Below are 20,223 nucleotides of genomic sequence, written 5' to 3'. Positions count from 1 at the left end.
ACCAAATTCAAACTCCAAGGAGGAGAAATTGACTTAATGACAGGTTTTATACGAACCAAAGCTTGTACAAAACAATGAATATCAGGAAGAATAGCAATCTTTCTGTGAAAAAGAACAGAAAGAGCAGAGATTTGTCCTTTCAAGGAACTTGCGGACAAACCCTTATCTAAACCATCCTGAAGAAACTGTAAAATTCTCGGTATTCTAAAAGAATGCCAAGAAAAATGATGAGAAAGACACCAAGAAATATAAGTCTTCCAGACTCTATAATATATCTCTCTAGATACAGATTTACGAGCCTGTAACATAGTATTAATCACAGAGTCAGAGAAACCTCTTTGACCAAGAATCAAGCGTTCAATCTCCATACCTTTAAATTTAAGGATTTCAGATCCTGATGGAAAAAAGGACCTTGCGACAGAAGGTCTGGTCTTAACGGAAGAGTCCACGGTTGGAAAGAGGCCATCCGGACAAGATCCGCATACCAAAACCTGTGAGGCCATGCCGGAGCTACCAGCAGAACAAACGAGCATTCCTTCAGAATCTTGGAGATTACTCTTGGAAGAAGAACTAGAGGCGGAAAGATATAGGCAGGATGATACTTCCAAGGAAGTGATAATGCATCCACTGCCTCCGCCTGAGGATCCCGGGATCTGGACAGATACCTGGGAAGTTTCTTGTTTAGATGAGACTCCATCAGATCTATTTCTGGAAGTTCCCACATTTGAACAATCTGAAGAAATACCTCTGGGTGAAGAGACCAATCGCCCGGATGCAACGTTTGGCGACTGAGATAATCCGCTTCCCAATTGTCTATACCTGGGATATGAACCGCAGAGATTAGACAGGAGCTGGATTCCGCCCAAACCAAAATTCGAGATACTTCTTTCATAGCCAGAGGAATGTGAGTCCCTCCTTGATGATTGATGTATGCCACAGTTGTGACATTGTCTGTCTGAAAACAAATGAACGATTCTCTCTTCAGAAGAGGCCAAAACTGAAGAACTCTGAAAATTGCACGGAGTTCCAAAATATTGATCGGTAATCTCACCTCCTGAGATTCCCAAACTCCTTGTGCCGTCAGAGATCCCCACACAGCTCCCCAACCTGTGAGACTTGCATCTGTTGAAATTACAGTCCAGGTCGGAAGCACAAAAGAAGCCCCCTGAATTAAACGATGGTGATCTGTCCACCACGTTAGAGAGTGTCGAACAATCGGTTTTAAAGATATTAATTGAGATATCTTTGTGTAATCCTTGCACCATTGATTCAGCATACAGAGCTGAAGAGGTCGCATGTGAAAACGAGCAAAGGGGATCGCGTCCGATGCAGCAGTCATAAGACCTAGAATTTCCATGCATAAGGCTACCGAAGGGAATGATTGTGACTGAAGGTTTGGACAAGCTGAAATCAATTTTAGACGTCTCTTGTCTGTTAAAGACAGAGTCATGGACACTGAATCTATCTGGAAACCCAGAAAGGTTACCCTTGTCTGAGGAATCAATGAACTTTTTGGTAAATTGATCCTCCAACCATGATCTTGAAGAAACAACACAAGTCGATTCGTATGAGATTCTGCTAAATGTAAAGACTGAGCAAGTACCAAGATATCGTCCAAATAAGGAAATACCACAATACCCTGTTCTCTGATTACAGACAGAAGGGCACCGAGAACCTTTGTAAAAATTCTTGGAGCTGTAGCTAGGCCAAACGTCAGAGCCACAAACTGGTAATGCTTGTCCAGAAAAGAGAATCTCAGGAACTGATAATGATCTGGATGAATCGGAATATGCAGATATGCATCCTGTAAATCTATTGTGGACATATAATGCCCTTGCTGAACAAAAGGCAAGATAGTCCTTACAGTTACCATCTTGAACGTTGGTATCCTTACATAACGATTCAATATTTTTAGATCCAGAACTGGTCTGAAGGAATTCTCCTTCTTTGGTACAATGAAGAGATTTGAATAAAACCCCATCCCCTGTTCCGGAACTGGAACTGGCATAATTACTCCAGCCAACTCTAGATCTGAAACACAATTCAGAAATGCTTGAGCTTTCACTGGATTTACTGGGACACGGGAAAGAAAAAATCTCTTTGCAGGAGGTCTCATCTTGAAACCAATTCTGTACCCTTCTGAAACAATGTTCTGAATCCAAAGATTGTGAACAGAATTGATCCAAATTTCTTTGAAAAAACGTAACCTGCCCCCTACCAGCTGAGCTGGAATGAGGGCCGCACCTTCATGTGGACTTAGAAGCAGGCTTTGCCTTTCTAGCAGGCTTGGATTTATTCCAGACTGGAGATGGTTTCCAAACTGAAACTGCTCCTGAGGATGAAGGATTAGGCTTTTGTTCTTTGTTGAAACGAAATGAACGAAAACGATTATTAGCCCTGTTTTTACCCTTAGATTTTTTATCCTGTGGTAAAAAAGTTCCTTTCCCACCAGTAACAGTTGAGATAATAGAATCCAACTGAGAACCAAATAATTTGTTACCCTGGAAAGAAATGGAAAGTAGAGTTGATTTAGAAGCCATATCAGCATTCCAAGTTTTAAGCCATAAAGCTCTTCTAGCTAAAATAGCTAGAGACATAAACCTGACATCAACTCTGATAATATCAAAAATGGCATCACAGATAAAATTATTAGCATGCTGAAGAAGAATAATAATATCATGAGAATCATGATCTGTTACTTGTTGCGCTAAAGTTTCCAACCAAAAAGTTGAAGCTGCAGCAACATCAGCCAATGATATAGCAGGTCTAAGAAGATTACCTGAACACAGATAAGCTTTTCTTAGAAAGGATTCAATTTTCCTATCTAAAGGATCCTTAAACGAAGTACCATCTGACGTAGGAATAGTAGTACGTTTAGCAAGGGTAGAAATAGCCCCATCAACTTTAGGGATTTTGTCCCAAAATTCTAATCTGTCAGACGGCACAGGATATAATTGCTTAAAACGTTTAGAAGGAGTAAATGAATTACCCAATTTATCCCATTCTTTGGAAATTACTTCAGAAATAGCATTAGGAACAGGAAAAACTTCTGGAATAACCACAGGAGATTTAAATACCTTATCTAAACGTTTAGAATTAGTATCAAGAGGACCAGAATCCTCTATTTCTAAAGCAATTAGTACTTCTTTAAGTAAAGAACGAATAAATTCCATTTTAAATAAATATGAAGATTTATCAGCATCAATCTCTGAGACAGAATCCTCTGAACCAGAAGAGTCATCAGAATCAGAATGATGATGTTCATTTAAAAATTCATCTGTAGGGAGAGAAGTTTTAAAAGATTTTTTTACGTTTACTAGAAGGAGAAATAACAGACATAGCCTTCTTGATGGATTCAGAAACAAAATCTCTTATGTTATCAGGAACATTCTGCACCTTAGATGTTGAAGGAACTGCAACAGGCAATGGTACTTTACTAAAGGAAATATTATCTGCATTAACAAGTTTGTCATGACAATTAATACAAACAACAGCCGGAGGAATAGCTACCAAAAGTTTACAGCAGATACACTTAGCTTTGGTAGATCCAGCACTAGACAGCGATTTTCCTGTAGTATCTTCTGACTCAGATGCAACGTGAGACATCTTGCAATATGTAAGAGAAAAAACAACATATAAAGCAAAATTGATCAAATTCCTTAAATGACAGTTTCAGGAATGGGAAAAAATGCCAAAGAACAAGCTTCTAGTAACCAGAAGCAATGAAAAATGAGACTTAAATAATGTGGAGACAAAAGCGACGCCCATATTTTTTAGCGCCAAATAAGACGCCCACATTATTTGGCGCCTAAATGCTTTTGGCGCCAAAAATGACGCCACATCCGGAACGCCAACATTTTTGGCGCAAAATAACGTCAAAAAATGACGCAACTTCCGGCGACACGTATGACGCCGGAAACGGAAAAGATTTTTTTGCGCCAAAAAAGTCAGTGCCAAGAATGACGCAATAAAATGAAGCATTTTCAGCCCCCGCGAGCCTAACAGCCCACAGGGAAAAAAGAGTCAAATTTTTGAAGGTAAGAAAAAATGATTAATTCAAATCCCAAATATGAAACTGACTGTCTGAAAAATAAGGAATGTTGAACATTCTGAGTCAAGGCAAATAAATGTTTGAATACATATATTTAGAACTTTATAAACAAAGTGCCCAACCATAGCTTAGAGTGTCACAGAAAATACAGGACACTCATCTACATGTTTGTAGAAAGCCAAACCAGTACTGAAAGAAAATCAGCAGAGGTAATGGTATATATATATAAGAGTATATCGTCGATCTGAAAAGGGAGGTAAGAGATGAATCTCTACGACCGATAACAGAGAACCTATGAAATAGACCCCGTAGAAGGAGATCACTGCATTCAAATAGGCAATACTCTCCTCACATCCCTCTGACATTCACTGCACGCTGAGAGGAAAACCGGGCTCCAACTTGCTGCGGAGCGCATATCAACGTAGAATCTAGCACAAACTTACTTCACCACCTCCATCGGAGGCAAAGTTTGTAAAACTGATTTGTGGGTGTGGTGAGGGGTGTATTTATAGGCATTTTGAGGTTTGGGAAACTTTGCCCCTCCTGGTAGGAATGTATATCCCATACGTCACTAGCTCATGGACTCTTGCTAATTACATGAAAGAAAATCATTAGCACTATTAAAGGGACGTTAAACTGTTGGGTAAAACTACAGAAGCATGGCTACAATTCACTATGCTTTTGGTTTTCCTTCTGCGTGTGCAGCTCTTTTCAAAGCTATTTTCTCATTTTAACCTTTCACGAGCGCTGGTTAGTGAAGTTCTGCATCTTCACATGGGTGCCGCCATCTTGGAATTTAAGTTTTCTTGTACCCTGTGACAGAAGCGGTGCACATTCACAGATCAGTGATATTGTATCCTGCAAAATACAGAGCAGGAGCTTGTACATGGCTGCATTTCTCTCCATTATTCTTGAGGGCTTTTATATATTTGTTATGTAAATTTGAAACACAGTGTACTGTAAAATTGGGTACATGAAACCCAAGTTTTTCCTCATGATTCAGACAAAGTGTAACATTTTATAAAAGTTTCATTTATTTGTATTATCAAATTTGCTTTGTTCTCATGATATTCTTTGGTGAAGAGATATTTAGATAGTTGGTGTGCACATGTCTGAAGCACTACATCGCAGAAAAGAGTGCCCTTGCTAATGTATAACATTCTTGCAAAACTGCTGCATATAGTGATCCCGACATTTGCACACTACTGAGCTCATCCCCCTGCTTTTCAGCAAAAGATACCAAGAAAACAAAGAAAATTTGATAATAAAAGTAAATTGGAAAGTTAGATATTTATTAAATAAGAAAAAGCGCAAAACCAAAATAAGGAATTGCTAAAGTATGACAACAGTCAGCACTCTCCTACAAAATTGTCATTTTTTAAATAATACTAAATTACCATCTTAAAAATATACATATACACAAATCCTCCAAAACAGGAGTGATAAAAATGTGCATACGCAAGTATCTCAAATAAAATGGCATATAAGTGGTCAAGTATTGTGCTTAACAGTTCTAAATTTGGGCTCTTAGACACATAGTACGTACGATAATACCTGTAGTTCCTGTATAGCAGCACAATAATCCAGAAACAACAAAGCAATGGAGCATTCCTGGAACACTATGGTTAAAGGGACAGTCTACTCCAAAATTCATAAGGGCCATATAGATAGCATTGTGCTCACTCCCGTGGAGGTGTGCAGGAACCAGCGCTGATTGGCTAAAATGTAAGTCTGGAAATAGCCCTGAGATAAGGGGGCAGTGTGCAGAGGTTTAGTTACAATAATCACAGAGGTAAACATTAAATTAATATAACCATGTTGGTTGTGCAAAATTGGGGAATGGGCAATAAAAGGATAATTTATCTTATTAAACAATAAAATATTTGGAGTAGACTGTCCCTTTAAGTAACAGTAGTGTGTTTCTCTGCACCTCAGGATGAGACCATCGGTATCCACAGGATTTACCTGCAACTCCTCTTAATCAAACCTCACCAGCCACTTGAGACACGTGACTCAGTGGGCGGTAGAACAGCACACCAACATGATGTGTTTTGCCCCTCCCATTTAGGGGCTGGTTCCAGGACTTTGTGAGATATATTTTTAAGCTGCTATTTTCTCTGGGAATTTAGTATTTAATAAATGACAGCTTTATAGGAGAGTGCTGACTGTTGTCAGACGTTAGAAATTTTGGTTTTGTTCTTTTTTCTTTTTTGATAGATATCTAGTTCAGGTTATAACTACAGCACCTTATTGAGCTTGAGTGCAGGGTCTCTAAATTAGGAAGGGTTTATGTCCCTTTAATGTGTTTATAATGACTTGTCATACTAGCTGCAGAGTTTAAAATGTATGGGAAATTGCTCCTTTAGGTATATTTTGTATGTAAAATTGAAACCACAATCCAATAAAATGAGCTGACTTGCAAGGAGAGTAAGGCTTTTTAGCTTATCTTTCTATGTTTCCGCAAAATCTTCCTTATCTTATCTCTGTATACACAGTGAGACCAATAATTATAGACAACAATGGAAAATTAACATTTTAAGTACCTCTGTCTAACCCCTCCACTGGGAGCATTATGTTTTCTAAACCTTCTTGTTTACATATCTTTTCTGTAACCAGAACCTAAATATTCAGTATTAGATATAGGTGGGGATACATCAGGCAATCACAGCTACTTCAAATTACAAAATAATGGGGAAGTAGCTATTTGTAACCAATTTAATACACCCCAGAAGGTAAAATAGATAATTGGGAACACATTAATGGAGTAAAAAATCACAATACACTGTCCCTTTAAAATGGGGGAAGAAAATCATCATACAAAATGCAAATACAAATGATATTGTTATCTAAAATATATAGCTATAAAAATATTAGATACATTTTTAAAATAACACAAAATTATAATTTCCCAGAGGAGTGGTGACAAAACTTACTCAGCATAGCATAAAATAGTTGTACCAAAAATGATCTTATATAGAATTTCAAAAAATATCTGTTTTTACATTCACTCAGTTCTCTCATTTATTTTGATTCTTACAATTATTTCAGGGAAAGCTTGATCAATGAATCCTAATATCAGCAACACCATACAATGAGGCTATTGGTTACTGTCAGGTGATCATTATTACTTTGATGATCAGCGGATAACATGAAACTCCTTATTTGAATTGTGGGTCCTCACTCTTTTAAACATGGAGTCGTATGATATATTTCTATGGCGAAGGGGTAATACATGCCAAAATAAAACCAATACGAAGAGGTGTTTTTCAAATGAGAGAGGACCTCTCATTTGAAAAAGCAGGATTGTTTCTTACAAAGAAGAGATTTTAAAGGGACAATCTACTCCAGACTTTTTGTTGTTTAAAAAGTTAGATAACCCCTTTATTACCCATTCCCTAGTTTTGAATAACCAACACTGTTATTTTCTTCTTAAATGGAAAGAGTCCACAGCTGCATTCATTACTTTTGGGAAATAAGAACCTGGCCACCAGGAGGAGGCAAAGACACCCCAGCCAAAGGCTTAAATACTCCTCACACTCCCCTCATCCCCCAGTCATTCTTTGCCTTTCGTCTCAGGAGGATGGCAGAGACGTGTCAGAATTTTAATTTTTGTTTTTCGTCTCTTATGGAGGATAGTACTCTTTGGCATGGGACAGGAGTTTTAAGTAGTCCTGTCAGTCTCTCAGTGAGGGCTTGGATGAAAGTTAGAGTCCGGAGATGCAGGAAGTTTCTTTCTGCGAAACCATCCCGACTCATATTAACAGCTCCTCAAGCAATCAGCGTTGTCGAACTTCGCTTCCCTGCCTGCTTTCTTCTCTCAAGTCCATGACGGAGGCGATGCTACTATTCGTCTCACTTGAAAGGCCGTGTTCCTGTTTCACGGCATTGATTCCGGTAAGATCGTTTCATTTTACTTTATTCAGTGTACTGTAACGTGATGTTTCTCGTGAGGCTAGAGCTCCTCACAGGCTCAACTTATAACTTAAGGGTCTCAGTGAGTCTCTGTTAGATCTTGGAATCGAGGGTTAATATCTCCTGGGGGGGTTATTGGACAGGGGGGTTTATAATCATGTTTATGTGATTCAACCTGCTTATGTGTGAGGTTTATGGGCTAGTGGTTCAGAACTTTGAGGCCTTTGGAAGTGACGCGGCCTTTTGGCTGGGCGCGCTTTTTGGACTGTACGGTTCACCCTGTGTCCGGGCGTGGTTATGCTCTGTTCCCATTTCTGCATTCCTGACCGTGTGGCGACTGAGATATTCTAGTCCGCAGGGGTCTGGTCATAGGAGGTGGTAAGTTCCCCAGCCATTGGTGGTGTCGGGTGCCGTTTTTGTTTTTTACTGTTTATAGTCTATATTGACATATCCTCTTATAGTTAAGGGGGATTCTGATGCTGGGACTGTGCTCATTTCAGATTCAGTTACGGAGGATTCTGACACGAGACGATTATATCTGATTTAGATTCTGTGTCCGGTGACGAATCCGGTTTAGCCTTGTTGACTCCTGTCAATCAGTCTTGTTCCATATGCCATATGAGAGCACCAGATTCCTCGGGCTCGGGGAATCGGAGATCTGCTGAGCCGTCCGCCTCTGGGGGTCCTGTGTCCCAAGGAGTGAGTTCACTTCTGATTCTTCCTCCTACACATGCGGGTAACCCAGTTTATAGTTCCTCCACGCGGGGTGGTGTGTTCCCCCCGCAGCTTGCAGCATGTTTTCGCCTTCAGATAATGTTGGCACTTGCTCGGCTGCATAGTCCAGACGTTTCTTTAAGAATGTGCTTGTGCCCTATTGTCCCGGGTATTCCGCCTTGGGGTGGGCCTCCGCAGTATCCTGAGGGTTGCCTTCTATTTTATTTTATATCCGATGGATGTCTTTTATTTGTTTTTTGTTTCCTTCGGGAACCATCTGGGATTGATATTTTTTGTTACTTCTGCAGAAGTTGTTTGGACATGTTGGTCCTAAGTTTAAAAGTGTCTGTTTCATTTTCCCCTATGAGGGAAAGTTTAGGCAGCTTGCTGGTTAAGACCCCTGGTACAGGCTGGTCCTGTCGAGTCCGTTCAGTCTTGCGGCTGTTCAGACACGTGTCGCTGTTCTGCTGAGTTGGTTCGGTAGAAGCGCTGAGTGCTCAGGTTATCATTGTTTTTCATGTTCCACTAAGCATTCGAGAAGAACCGGTGGGTTTGTGAGGTGGGAAGGATTGTCTCAGTCCTTATAGCCTCCATTCATAGATGACTGGGCGGGGAGTGTTCCGCTGCGTCACTCTATATGTCATCTGATTTCATCAGAACTTGGAGTTCCTCCTCCATGTGGGGAGAGGGTTGGTGAGCTTAGGCCCCGTCACTGCTGTTTGAGTGGTTGGCCTTCAGTTTTAGGTCTGTGGATGGTCCTGTTGGGACTTGATCCTACAGCTTGTAGGATGTCTGTCCAACATGCGGAAGGTTTTGCATTTGAAGCCTACTGCAGCTCTCGACACCTTGTAGGTGTATGTGTAAGCGGTTTCTATGGTATCTAGATACAGCTTTTACTCTTGGACATGATGGTCTGACTGAGTTATGAGGCCTTTGGGTCTCCCTACATGTTTCCGGCTGAGTTTAGATCTCCTTTTCGGGATCGGCATCCTGGATGATGGTGGATCCCTGTGGGGATTTTGTCTAGCTCAGGGTTACCTGGAGCTGGGAAGGTTTAGTGCCTTTATTTTCCCTGTGTCCTCTGCCTATGTGGAGGTGAGGGGGAGACTAGCCCTGCTGGTAGGGTTTTGTGGACATCAAGGTATCCCTTCTGTTGTCCTGAGGGTTGGAGAAGCCCCTTCTTATGACTTCTTGCCCTGCTCCTTTGAGCATTGGACTTGACTAGGGGTGGTTCCTCCATTGGTCGGGACTTTCAAGTTCCCCTTGCTGTCCGGATTCTCTGGATATATGTCCTTTTCCCTTGTCTGGCTTTTTGCCCAGTTGGGATGTTTAGTTCCAGGGTAAGGTTTCCTGAACTATTAGGCACCCAGACCTGTTTTTCTCCCTGAGACTTCCGCTTTCTGAGGCTTCGCTCCTTCTTCCTGACCCAGTCTTGGGTTGTTTTGGAATCTTGGATCTCAGGGTTGGTCGGCGTGTTTCACGGTAGTGGGAACTTGGGCTATGTCCTTGCTCTGTCTACCTGTCCGGGTCAGGGTTGGCCTGGTTTTATTTCTTTTTCTTTACAACAGAGTAACCCATGTCATCTAGGGGTTACCTGGGTGGCTTGCGCCTCAAGGGTGTGGGTTTATACCCAGCTACTGGCGTTAAATTTCCAATTTCTGGTACGCCTTACGGTTGCATTCTCCTTGTCAGTTTGCCAGTGTACACGTGGATTCTCTGCTCTGCAGGTTTATGGGTTGTGCTGTGCTTCTGTTGGCATGTGACTTGTACGGGGTTCCTTTTTCTAGGACATTGGCGTTGGGGATTTTTCTTCCCACTTAGCCGGTGGCTTTGGGCCTTGAGGGCAGTTGTTGTGCTTCCGGTTTCTTCCCTTTTCATAGGGCATATTCTCCTTCCTATGGAGATAAAGTCCTTTTTTTTTAGGATTTCTCCGGGTCAGGAGGTATAGGGTGGAGGTGGTTCCGCCTGGGGCCTTGCTGGCTCCAAGTCAGACTGTGGGGCCTTGTTTTGATAGATACTTAGGTCTATGGCCTTGTCTGTGGTCAGAGTCAGGTCGTACTAGTACTCTGGAGGGATGGCTATATCATCTTTACGCTCGTTCCTGTATCAGTTTCAGGATTCCTTTGTTCCTGTACTGGATCCCTGTGGCTGGGTTGGTCCAGCTGGGTGTTAGTCTGCAGGTCAGACCGTATGAGCGGTCAAGGGGTCGCAGTATCCCTTGTATGTGAGAGCTTGGTGTGTCTAGCTTGATAGCTCAGTCTGCTGGGAGATGGTTTCTTCTTTCGCCTTTGCTCCTTCTCAGGAGAGGGTTTACTCTTCCTTCGGGTTCTGAGGGTATACTCTCCTTCTCGTGGAGGTTTGTGTTCCCCTTTTTAGGGGCCTGAGTGTAGGTCTGGTGGCTTAGGTTGCCTGGAAATTGTCTTATGTTGAGGGACTGTTTTTTTGTGCGGTCCATTTTTTGTGGACTGCTTCTTCACCTTGCAAGCTTCTTTTGTGTCGTCCTGTTATGGACTCTGTGTTTTTAAACTTGAGGTTTTTGCCTGGGTCTATTACACGCCTTCATGGTTGAATACTTTGGTGTTCTATAGGCGGACGCAGTGAGGGCTTTGCTTCTTCAGTCGCGTCCATCCTTGCAGGATGTTGGGGAGATGTTTCTCTGTCTCCGTATCTGGTATTATCACCGTTTTTTGCCTCGTATGGCGTGGCTTCCTTCTTTGTTTGGGTCCTTTTAGGTCTCCGTGAGCTGGGCCCTCAAACACTTGGAGGTGTTTTTTCACCTTCATCTGTTGAGTGATTGGTGGGGGGCTGTCTGTTGGGCGACGGTGTCTCTTGGAGGACTGTTGGCTCAGTCGAGTCCGTTCGAGGTCTCTTCTTTGGCTCTGGACTAGCTGCGAGTCAGTGTCACTGGGGCTTCTCTTTCAAATATTTCTCGGCTTCGACGAAGCAGGATTTTTTTTATGGGGATGTGGTTCAGGCTTGGTGCCATCAGTTTGGGCCACCTATTGTACCCTCCTGTCTTAGCATTCAGTGTCCTCTATAGCTTGGGTATTGATTTCCCAAAAGTAATGAATGCAGCTGTGGACTCTTTCCATTTAAGAAGAAAAACATAAATTATGCTTACCTGATAATTTCATTTTCTTCTGATGGAGAGTCCACAGCTTCCCACCCGTAATTTTATGTGGAGCGTCCTTTTATTCTCTGGCACCTTTTCACCCTGATGTTTCTTCTACTGTTCCTTGTTCCTCAGCAGAATGACTGGGGGATGAGGGGAGTGGGAGGAGTATTTAAGCTTTTGGCTGGGGTGTCTTTGCCTCCTCCTGGTGGCCAGGTTCTTATTTCCCAAAAGTAATGAATGCAGCTGTGGACTCTTTCCATCAGAAGAAAATGAAATTATCAGGTAAGCATAATTTATGTTATTAATATACTTTGTTACCTCTGTAATTACCTTGTATCTAAGACTGCAAACTGACTCCTTATTTCAGTTCTTTTGACAGACTTGCATTTTAGCCAATCAGTGCTGACTCATAAAAAACTCTGCGGGAGTGAGCACAATGTTATCTATATGGCACATATGAACTAGCATTGCCTAGCTGTAAAAAATTGTCCGAATGCACTAGGAGGTGGCCTTCAATCGCTTAGAAATTAGCATATGAGCCTACCTAGGTTTAGCTTTTAACAAAGAATACCAAGAGAACAAAGCAAATTTGATGATAAAAGTAAATTATAAAGATGTTTAAAATTGCATGCTCTATCTGAATCATGAAAGTTTAATTTTGACTAGACTGTCCCATTAACTTTTTATTGTGGTGGGGAAACATAGGGGATACTCCCCTGATGTTAACAGCCTTTATGCCAAAAGATTTTTACAATAAAGACCAGACAGATTAGGACAGAAGGATTAGAGGCAGTGGTGGGGTTCCAACATTTTAGGAACAGGTTCTGATGGGGTTCCAACATTTTAGGAACAGGTTCTGATGGGATTCCAAAATTTTAGCTACAGGTTCTGTAACTTCTCTAAATGTAGCCACCAATCAGCAAGCACTACCCAGGTGCTGAACCAAAAATGGGCCAGGTCCTAAACTTACATTCTTGCTTTTCAAATAAAGATACCAAGAGAACGAAGAAAAATGGATAATAGGAGTAAATTAGAATGTTGATTAAAGGGATAGTAAACACCAAAAATGTTATTGTTTAAAAAGATAGATAATCCCTTTATTTACCATTTACCAGTTTTGCAGAACCAACACTGTTATAGAAATATAATGTTTACCTCTGTAATTACCTTGTATCTAAGCTTCCGCTGACTGCCTCCTTATCTCAGATCATTTGACAGACTTACATTTCAGGCAATTAGTTCTGACTCTTAAATAACTCCACATGAATGATGTTATTTATATGAAACACGTGAACTAGCGCCCTCTAGCTGTGAAATACTGTCATGCATTCAGATAAGAGACGGTCTTCAAGGGCTTAGAAATTGGCATATAAGCCTATCTAGGTTTAGCTTTCAACTAAGAATACCAAGAGAACAAAGCAAATTTGATGCTAAAAGTACTTTATAAAGTTGTTTAAAATTAAATGCCCTATCTGAATCATAAAAAGTTAATTTGGACTTTACTATCCCTTTAAAATTGCTTCCTCTATCTGAATCATGAAAAAAAAGATTTGGGTTTCAAATCTCCTTAAGAACTGGTGAGAACAGGCTGAATCCCACCTCTAATCAGAGGGTCTTGCTAACTTATGTTTTTGTACTGAGGGGGAAGAAATGTTGTTGTTTTTTTTATTCTACGCTTGCAAGGTCACTGTCCTCTAATAAAGTGGAGGGCGTTATGCACATGAGCCAATGAACAGACAATCATTAGGATCCAATTGTACACAGATATGCACTTCCTGTTAGCCTTTAAATATATATAAACAGCCATTAAATACATGAAATTGCATAACTCACAGATACATAAGAAAAAGACAATGCAGCAACGCTTGCTTTGAATTTCAAATGAGTACAGGTACAGAACCCTTTATCCAAACTGCCTGGGACCGGAAAAGGTTTGGATTTCAGAAACAATATCTTGTGTCATTTAGGTACTATTTACATGTAATACGGCTTATACCTGTAACCTAAAGTTACATTTATATAATTTGTAATAGTTTTGTATACATAGCACCAGCAGAAATATAGTACAGTACTGTAATCAGAAACGTAATAGTTTTTTTAAATTTAATATAGACTATGTGCATTTTAGAACACAAATTTAAAAAACGCAGGCAGAGAAGATTGTGACTTACTGGCAGGGGAAAAATTGTATTTTGTAATAATTTTATTTAAAAAAATATACATATATTGAAAAATGTTGTTTTTCAGAATGATTCTGTATTTTGAAATTCCAGATTTGAGGATTTTTTTACCTGTAGTAGTTTTTTTTTTGTGTGGCAAATTTCAGTTAATTCCATTTTCCCTACCCTTTGTATCATGTGACAGCCATCAGACAATTTATTACCAATTTATATGTATGCATATAACTTTTTTTTTGTTTATCCAAAAGCTCCACGGATAAATCCAAGTTCTCGGGAAGAATGCCTGAAATGTAAGTACAAGGTGTATATAGGATACTGGATGTAGGGAGATACAAATACAGATCATAATTACATCCAAATAGCCACATTCATTTATGGACAATACTGTCTGGATCATTTTCACCTGAAAAAGGATGCTCATTCACTGATCACCCTTTAGAGTTTTTTTCCTGTCCTGTAGAATTGGTTTCCCCTTAATATTTTTTATCAGTGACCCATTATAGAATGTAAAACGTATGGTGACTTGCTCTTTTATGTTTAATTTTTTGTATATGAAACAGATGCATTTGCTCATAAAAAACACAACCCATTTAAATTGGCTGAGCTTGCAGGGAGAAGCCCATCTCCTTACCTTATAATTCTCTCTCTCTATATATAATGATTAAGGCTTCTTATCTTCTGCGATATTTACTTAGAGAGAGCAATTTTAAATAAAGAAATCATTAACAATACCCCAAATACATGACAAGCACTGTACTCTGAGGGGAAACTGGGCCTCAAAATACATTGAAAACCCTTCGCTTTGAAGAAAACTCACAATCTTCATCCACATCCAGCGGAGGCAAAGAAAAGACTAAAGTATGGTGGGGTGGGAGGGATTATATAGAGCTAGTAGTAGGTAAGGTAATTCCCAGGAGTAATGGATCATGGACTCTCACCACCGGTATGAAACAAATATTTTTAATTGGTTTACTTACTAAAAATAGTCATACTTTAATCATTTCCGGTCAAGAAAAACAAATATGACCATATTTTTTTTTATAAGCTCTTTTGAGATACATTAACTGTGCTTCATTAATATAGTGAAATGCAATATTACAAAAAATCTGATATTTTCTTGATACAACATAAATTAAAGTTGTTGTCATTCAATTAATCGCAAATAACACAAAACGAAAAAACTTACAGCAATTGAAAGTACTATCTGAAATAGTGGCCTTTTCACGAAAGCACCATAGGAGGGTACCATGCAGAAAGAGCAGTGATTTATATGATTTGTGGGCTTTTTTCCAAATCGATGGCATTGAATATAATTTTTTATTTAACCATCCACGTAGATTTACAGAACATGTATTGAAGCAAATATGAGGTGCCCAGGGTTTGTCCTGATCCCCTACCTGGATGCCAAAATAATGGCGGCAGGCTGTTTTCACAAGTGGAGTGATTGAGAATTATGGGTGGAAAATGTCACACGAGCACACACATAACAAAAATTGTCAGTAAAGTTAACACATTTATGTGGCATCCTGGCTTTTGACGTAAAACTTAACCACAAAACTAAAAATATTGTAAGAACCAACATTTTAACCTTAATTTCATGCAAGCTATACACAGATAATAAACAAAACAGGCCTACAGTGACTCATTCGTTTACTCTGGTTTTTTGCCAGGTTCCTTACTAGGCCGCTAGGTTTGCCATGCTTTTTTTCTGTATCCATACCCAACATTATCATAAATGAGCAATATCTCGGAACCGAGAGCTGAAGGATTTAAATGTCATATTAGTTTTTCGCATGCTGAAATCAATTAGAAGTATTTTTAAGTCAGAAACATATTCATTGTTGAGCAATGTAATCTGTCTAAAGCCTGAAATACATGGTTTTTAACTCATTTTACTGCCAATGAGAAGGCCAATGAATTAAAGGACCAGTAAATACAGTGGGTTTGCATAATCGACACATGCATGATAACAAGACAATGCACTAGCACTTAGTCTGTACTTCAAATGAAGTTCATGTGACAGCCATCAGCCAATCACAATGCATATACATATATTTTGTGCATTCTTGCACATGCTCAGTAGGAGCTGGTGACTCAAAGTGTAAATATAAAAATACTGTGAGCATTCTGTTAATGGAAGTAAATTAGAAAGTTGCTTAAAATTGCATGCTCTGTCTGAATCCTGAAAGTTTAATTTTGACTTGAGTGTCCCTTTAAACATAGTTTGTTTATTGTACTAATCATACACCCTATAACTTTGCCTATGTTGGATGAACAAGTCCCCTTGTCCCTCCCAGAGCTAGATTTACTACAAGACAAACTTAGCAGCTGCCTAGGGCACTACCAAAATAATAGACGCCGTTCAACATAATCTAAAATGTGCTTTATTGGTAAGATCACGAATGACATTACTATCTAAGAACCAAACGTGGTTTATCACCACTGTTCGCACCATTACATTGAAACTTTATTAAATTGTTAAAGTGACACTGAACCCAATTTTTTTCTTTCATGATTTAGATAGAGCATGCAATTTTAAGCAACTTTCTAATTTGCTCCTATTATCACTTTTTCTTCATTCTCTCGCTATCTTTATTTGAAAAGCAAGAATGTAAGTTTAGAAGCTGGCCCATTTTTGGTTCACAACCTGGGTTGTGCTTGCTGATTGGTGGCTAAATGCACCCACCAATAAAAAAAAAGTGCTGTACAGGGTCTGAACCAAAAATTGGCCGGCTCCTTAGCTTAGATGCCTTCTTTTTCAAATAAAGATAGCAAAAGAACGAAGACAAATTGATAATAGGAGTGAATTAGAAAGTTGCTTAAAATTGCATGCTCTATCTGAATCATTAAAGAAAAAACTTGGGTTTAGTATCCCTTTCAGAGGTTTTGTATATAGCAGTGTTTCTCAGCCTTTTCTGTGGCAGGTACCAATATACTTATAGTGCCTCCAAACCATTGAATTAAAACCCCCATATGGTTGAAAACAAACTAAAAACATAAACCACTCCCACATTTCTTAGATCTTGATAAATCTGCTTTGGGTATATGAACCGGGTAGATATATCAAAGTAAGATATTTATTTTTAAATTCAGAGATTTAACATCTACTTTATCTTAATAGAGATAAATAGCAAAACTAATTATATTAAAAGAAAATTAACCACTAAATACATTTTATAAACCTAGTATTGAGGTTATTCCCCACCTCCCTCTAGTCTTGGGCGCAGCCATGTTGAAATCTTTCTTTTACTGCATTCCAGTATTAACTTGTTTGCACATGTGCAGTAACTTTCCTTCAGATACCTGCAGTGTAACTTAGGTTCCATTATGGCAGCACCTATGATTAGAGGGAGGTACTTTAAGGAAGTAGCAATCCTTGTATAAAAGTAGATCTGTTCCATTCATAGGCATTTTAGAGAGAATTCTCGCTACAAGGACATTCAATATGTCAAAACCAAGTTGCATATTTGTTTATTCCAATAATGATTAGAGACGTTTTTGCAATACACATAATCAACTATTTTAGTGTGCACATCACATGTGTAGCATACTTACATATGCTGTGTACACTTGCATTCATGTATACAGAATAACCAACCCCTAAAATATTTACTGCTTTTTCCAGAATCCCGTTTTGCTTTGTAAATTGCATTTGTTATTTAATAACATTGTTTCTTTAAGATGAATACCATTTATTGACATTCTTAATTCCTATATGTCTCCTTAGTTGCAGAGCAACTGACTGCGGATCCATACACGGCACACAAGAGAGTTATCATGTCTGATAACTTCACTAAGTTAACGGTGACTGATTCCCCACAGAACTACCAGGATAATCCCAAAAGATTTACTCACTGCTCTCAAGTTCTGTGTAGCAGAGGATTCACCCATGGCTGCTACTACTGGGAGGTTAAAATAGAAGGTGGAAACTTTAGTGGCATCGGTGTGGCCTACCAAACCATTGCCCGCAAAGGGGCCGAAAGTCGACTGGGGCGTAATAAATTCTCATGGTGCATCGAATGGTTTAATGGTAAATTACAAGCATGGCATGATGATAAAATGACAGATCTTACTTCTCCTAATGTGAACACAGTTGGAGTTCTGCTCAATTGTGATGAGGGTTATGTGGCCTTTTATTCGGTAGGGAAAAAATTTGGTCAGATTTACAAATTCCGCACCAAATTTACAGAGGGGGTTTTCCCAGCATTCTGGGTATTTTCCAGCAACACTATCCTGTCCTTTGGCTCAACCAAGTAGAAAATAAGCAACAAATAGTCTTTTGTTCTTGTAACAAACAACAGTTAAATTGTAGACAAAGGTCTAAACTGAGCAATAGACATACTGGCCACAACTGAAATTGTGGTTAATTTAATATTAAATATTAGAGTATAATAAGTCTGACTCATTAAAATTATTTTATAATTTATTTTCATGCCTATTGATCAACCACTAATCAATACATTTTGTCTGAGCTTTACTATGGGTGATGTAAAATGCTGTAGGAGATAACTATTCATCATCTTTTGCTTAGAATGAGTGCAGCAAAATGCAACTATTTGTCATATTATCCAGTCATGGGATAACAAGCAAAACAAGAATATATAATGACACCACTAGCATTACAGTTTGCATTATAACACAAAAATAGGAAAAAGAGGCAAGGACCATGATGCAATGAGGTCAACCTTGTCCTTAAGCAAAATTGACTGGGCTTAGCTGGTAATGAGCTGTTACTCTGTTATTTAAGGGTACTAGGTCTTAAGAGTCACAACCTAACTTCAAAAGAAAACTGCCAACCTTGTGCATAACGTGTGTTGCTCACAGTAGGTTGTGTGATTGGTTGTCGTGGCTGGCACCTGCAATGACTTGAACAAATTACTAAAAATATATTTATATTAATTGCCTTCGCAATGAAAAAAAGATCCCGTCTTTTTAAATTCATAAGAAAAATTATTTTGAGAACATAATCATATGCAAACCAACTTTGCCAGCTTTTTTTATATATACCAGGTGGATTTTTGAGCCTTTAATGTGACATCTTGCATTTATGTGATTTTAAATATTAAAACAAAATGCACCAATTTTTGTAACGCTAAAAATATAATTTCTCCTACATTGGTGTATCCGGTCCACGGCTTCATCCTTACTTGTGGGATATTCTCAATCCCTACAGGAAGTGGCAAAGAGAGCACACAGCAAAGCTGTCCATATAGCTCCCCTCAGGCTCCGCCCCCCCAGTCATTCTCTTTGCCGCTCTAACTAGTAGCATCTCCACGGGGGTGGTAAAGAGTATGTGGTGTTTAGTTGTAGTTTTTTATTCTTCTATCAAGAGTTTGTTATTTTAAAATAGTGCCGGCTTGTACTATTTACTCTGCAGAAGAAAATGATGAAGATTTCTGCCGAGAGGAATATGATTTTAGCACCAGTAACTAAAATCCATTGCTGTTCCCACGCAGGACTGTTGAAACCAGAGAACTTCAGTTGGGGGGAACAGTTTGCAGGCTTAACTGCTTCAGGTATGATCAGTCATTTTTCTAACAAGATCTAGTAATGCTAGAAGACTGTCAGCAATCCCCTCTGGGATAGGTAAGCCATTTTTCTTAGACTCTGTATAAGATTAGGGCTTATATTAAGGGCTCTATGCTGGTTGACACTTTTGTGGGCATAATCGATTGCTTTTTAGCATGTTTTTCACTACAATTAAGGTGTTTTTTCAGACTTTAAAACACTTTTGGGGTTTAATTTGCACCTGGCACTTATTTGGACACCTAATCTAGTCAGAAAGGCCCCTCCACTCTGGAATGAAGAGGGAGGAGGCCTCATTTTCGCGCCTCAATTGCGCAGTTGTTTTGCCTAGGCAGTTCATGCATCTTCACATGGGGAGTCCAGAGGCATCAGTAAAGACTCCAGAGAGGCTTATTTCTTACTAAAATAATCCCTAAGGAAGGTAAAGGCCACAGTGGAAGCTGTGGCATAGTACTGTAGTGTGTTTAACCGGTTAATTGCTGTTATTAGCTCCGGTTTGGGCATTAAGGGGTTAATTGGTCTGAAAATTTGTGTGCAATCTTTTCAAAGCATTAAGACACTGTGGTGAAAATTTCATTAAAATCGGATGTTTATTTGATGGTTTTTTGATGTTTCAATAATAAAGTGTGCACTTTTATTATTTAAAGACACAGTAACGGTTTTGTAAAATATAATTTTTATTTCATTGAAGATCTGTTTAAGTCTGTCAAACATGTCTGACCCTT

The 20,223-nt window shown here is 39.3% G+C and overlaps 1 protein-coding gene across 1 annotated transcript in view; it reads left to right on the top strand.

Annotated features, from left to right (window-relative positions):
- TRIM25 (tripartite motif containing 25) overlaps positions 1-18,398 on the top strand; it is a 171,269-nt gene extending 152,871 nt beyond the window's left edge. Inside the window, exons 9-10 of the mRNA XM_053707343.1 lie at positions 14,221-14,262; positions 17,700-18,398. Of these exons, the coding sequence (XP_053563318.1) occupies positions 14,221-14,262; positions 17,700-18,229 (572 nt within the window). The 3' untranslated portion in view covers positions 18,230-18,398. The remainder of the gene's footprint in view (positions 1-14,220; positions 14,263-17,699) is intronic.
- The last annotated feature ends 1,825 nt before the right edge of the window (positions 18,399-20,223 follow it).

The sequence above is a fragment of the Bombina bombina genome, chromosome 1 (genome assembly GCF_027579735.1).
Source record: "Bombina bombina isolate aBomBom1 chromosome 1, aBomBom1.pri, whole genome shotgun sequence".
Taxonomy (NCBI): domain Eukaryota; kingdom Metazoa; phylum Chordata; class Amphibia; order Anura; family Bombinatoridae; genus Bombina; species Bombina bombina.
The sequence above is the reverse complement of the archived record's forward strand: the minus strand, read 5'-3'. Positions and strand labels throughout refer to the sequence as shown.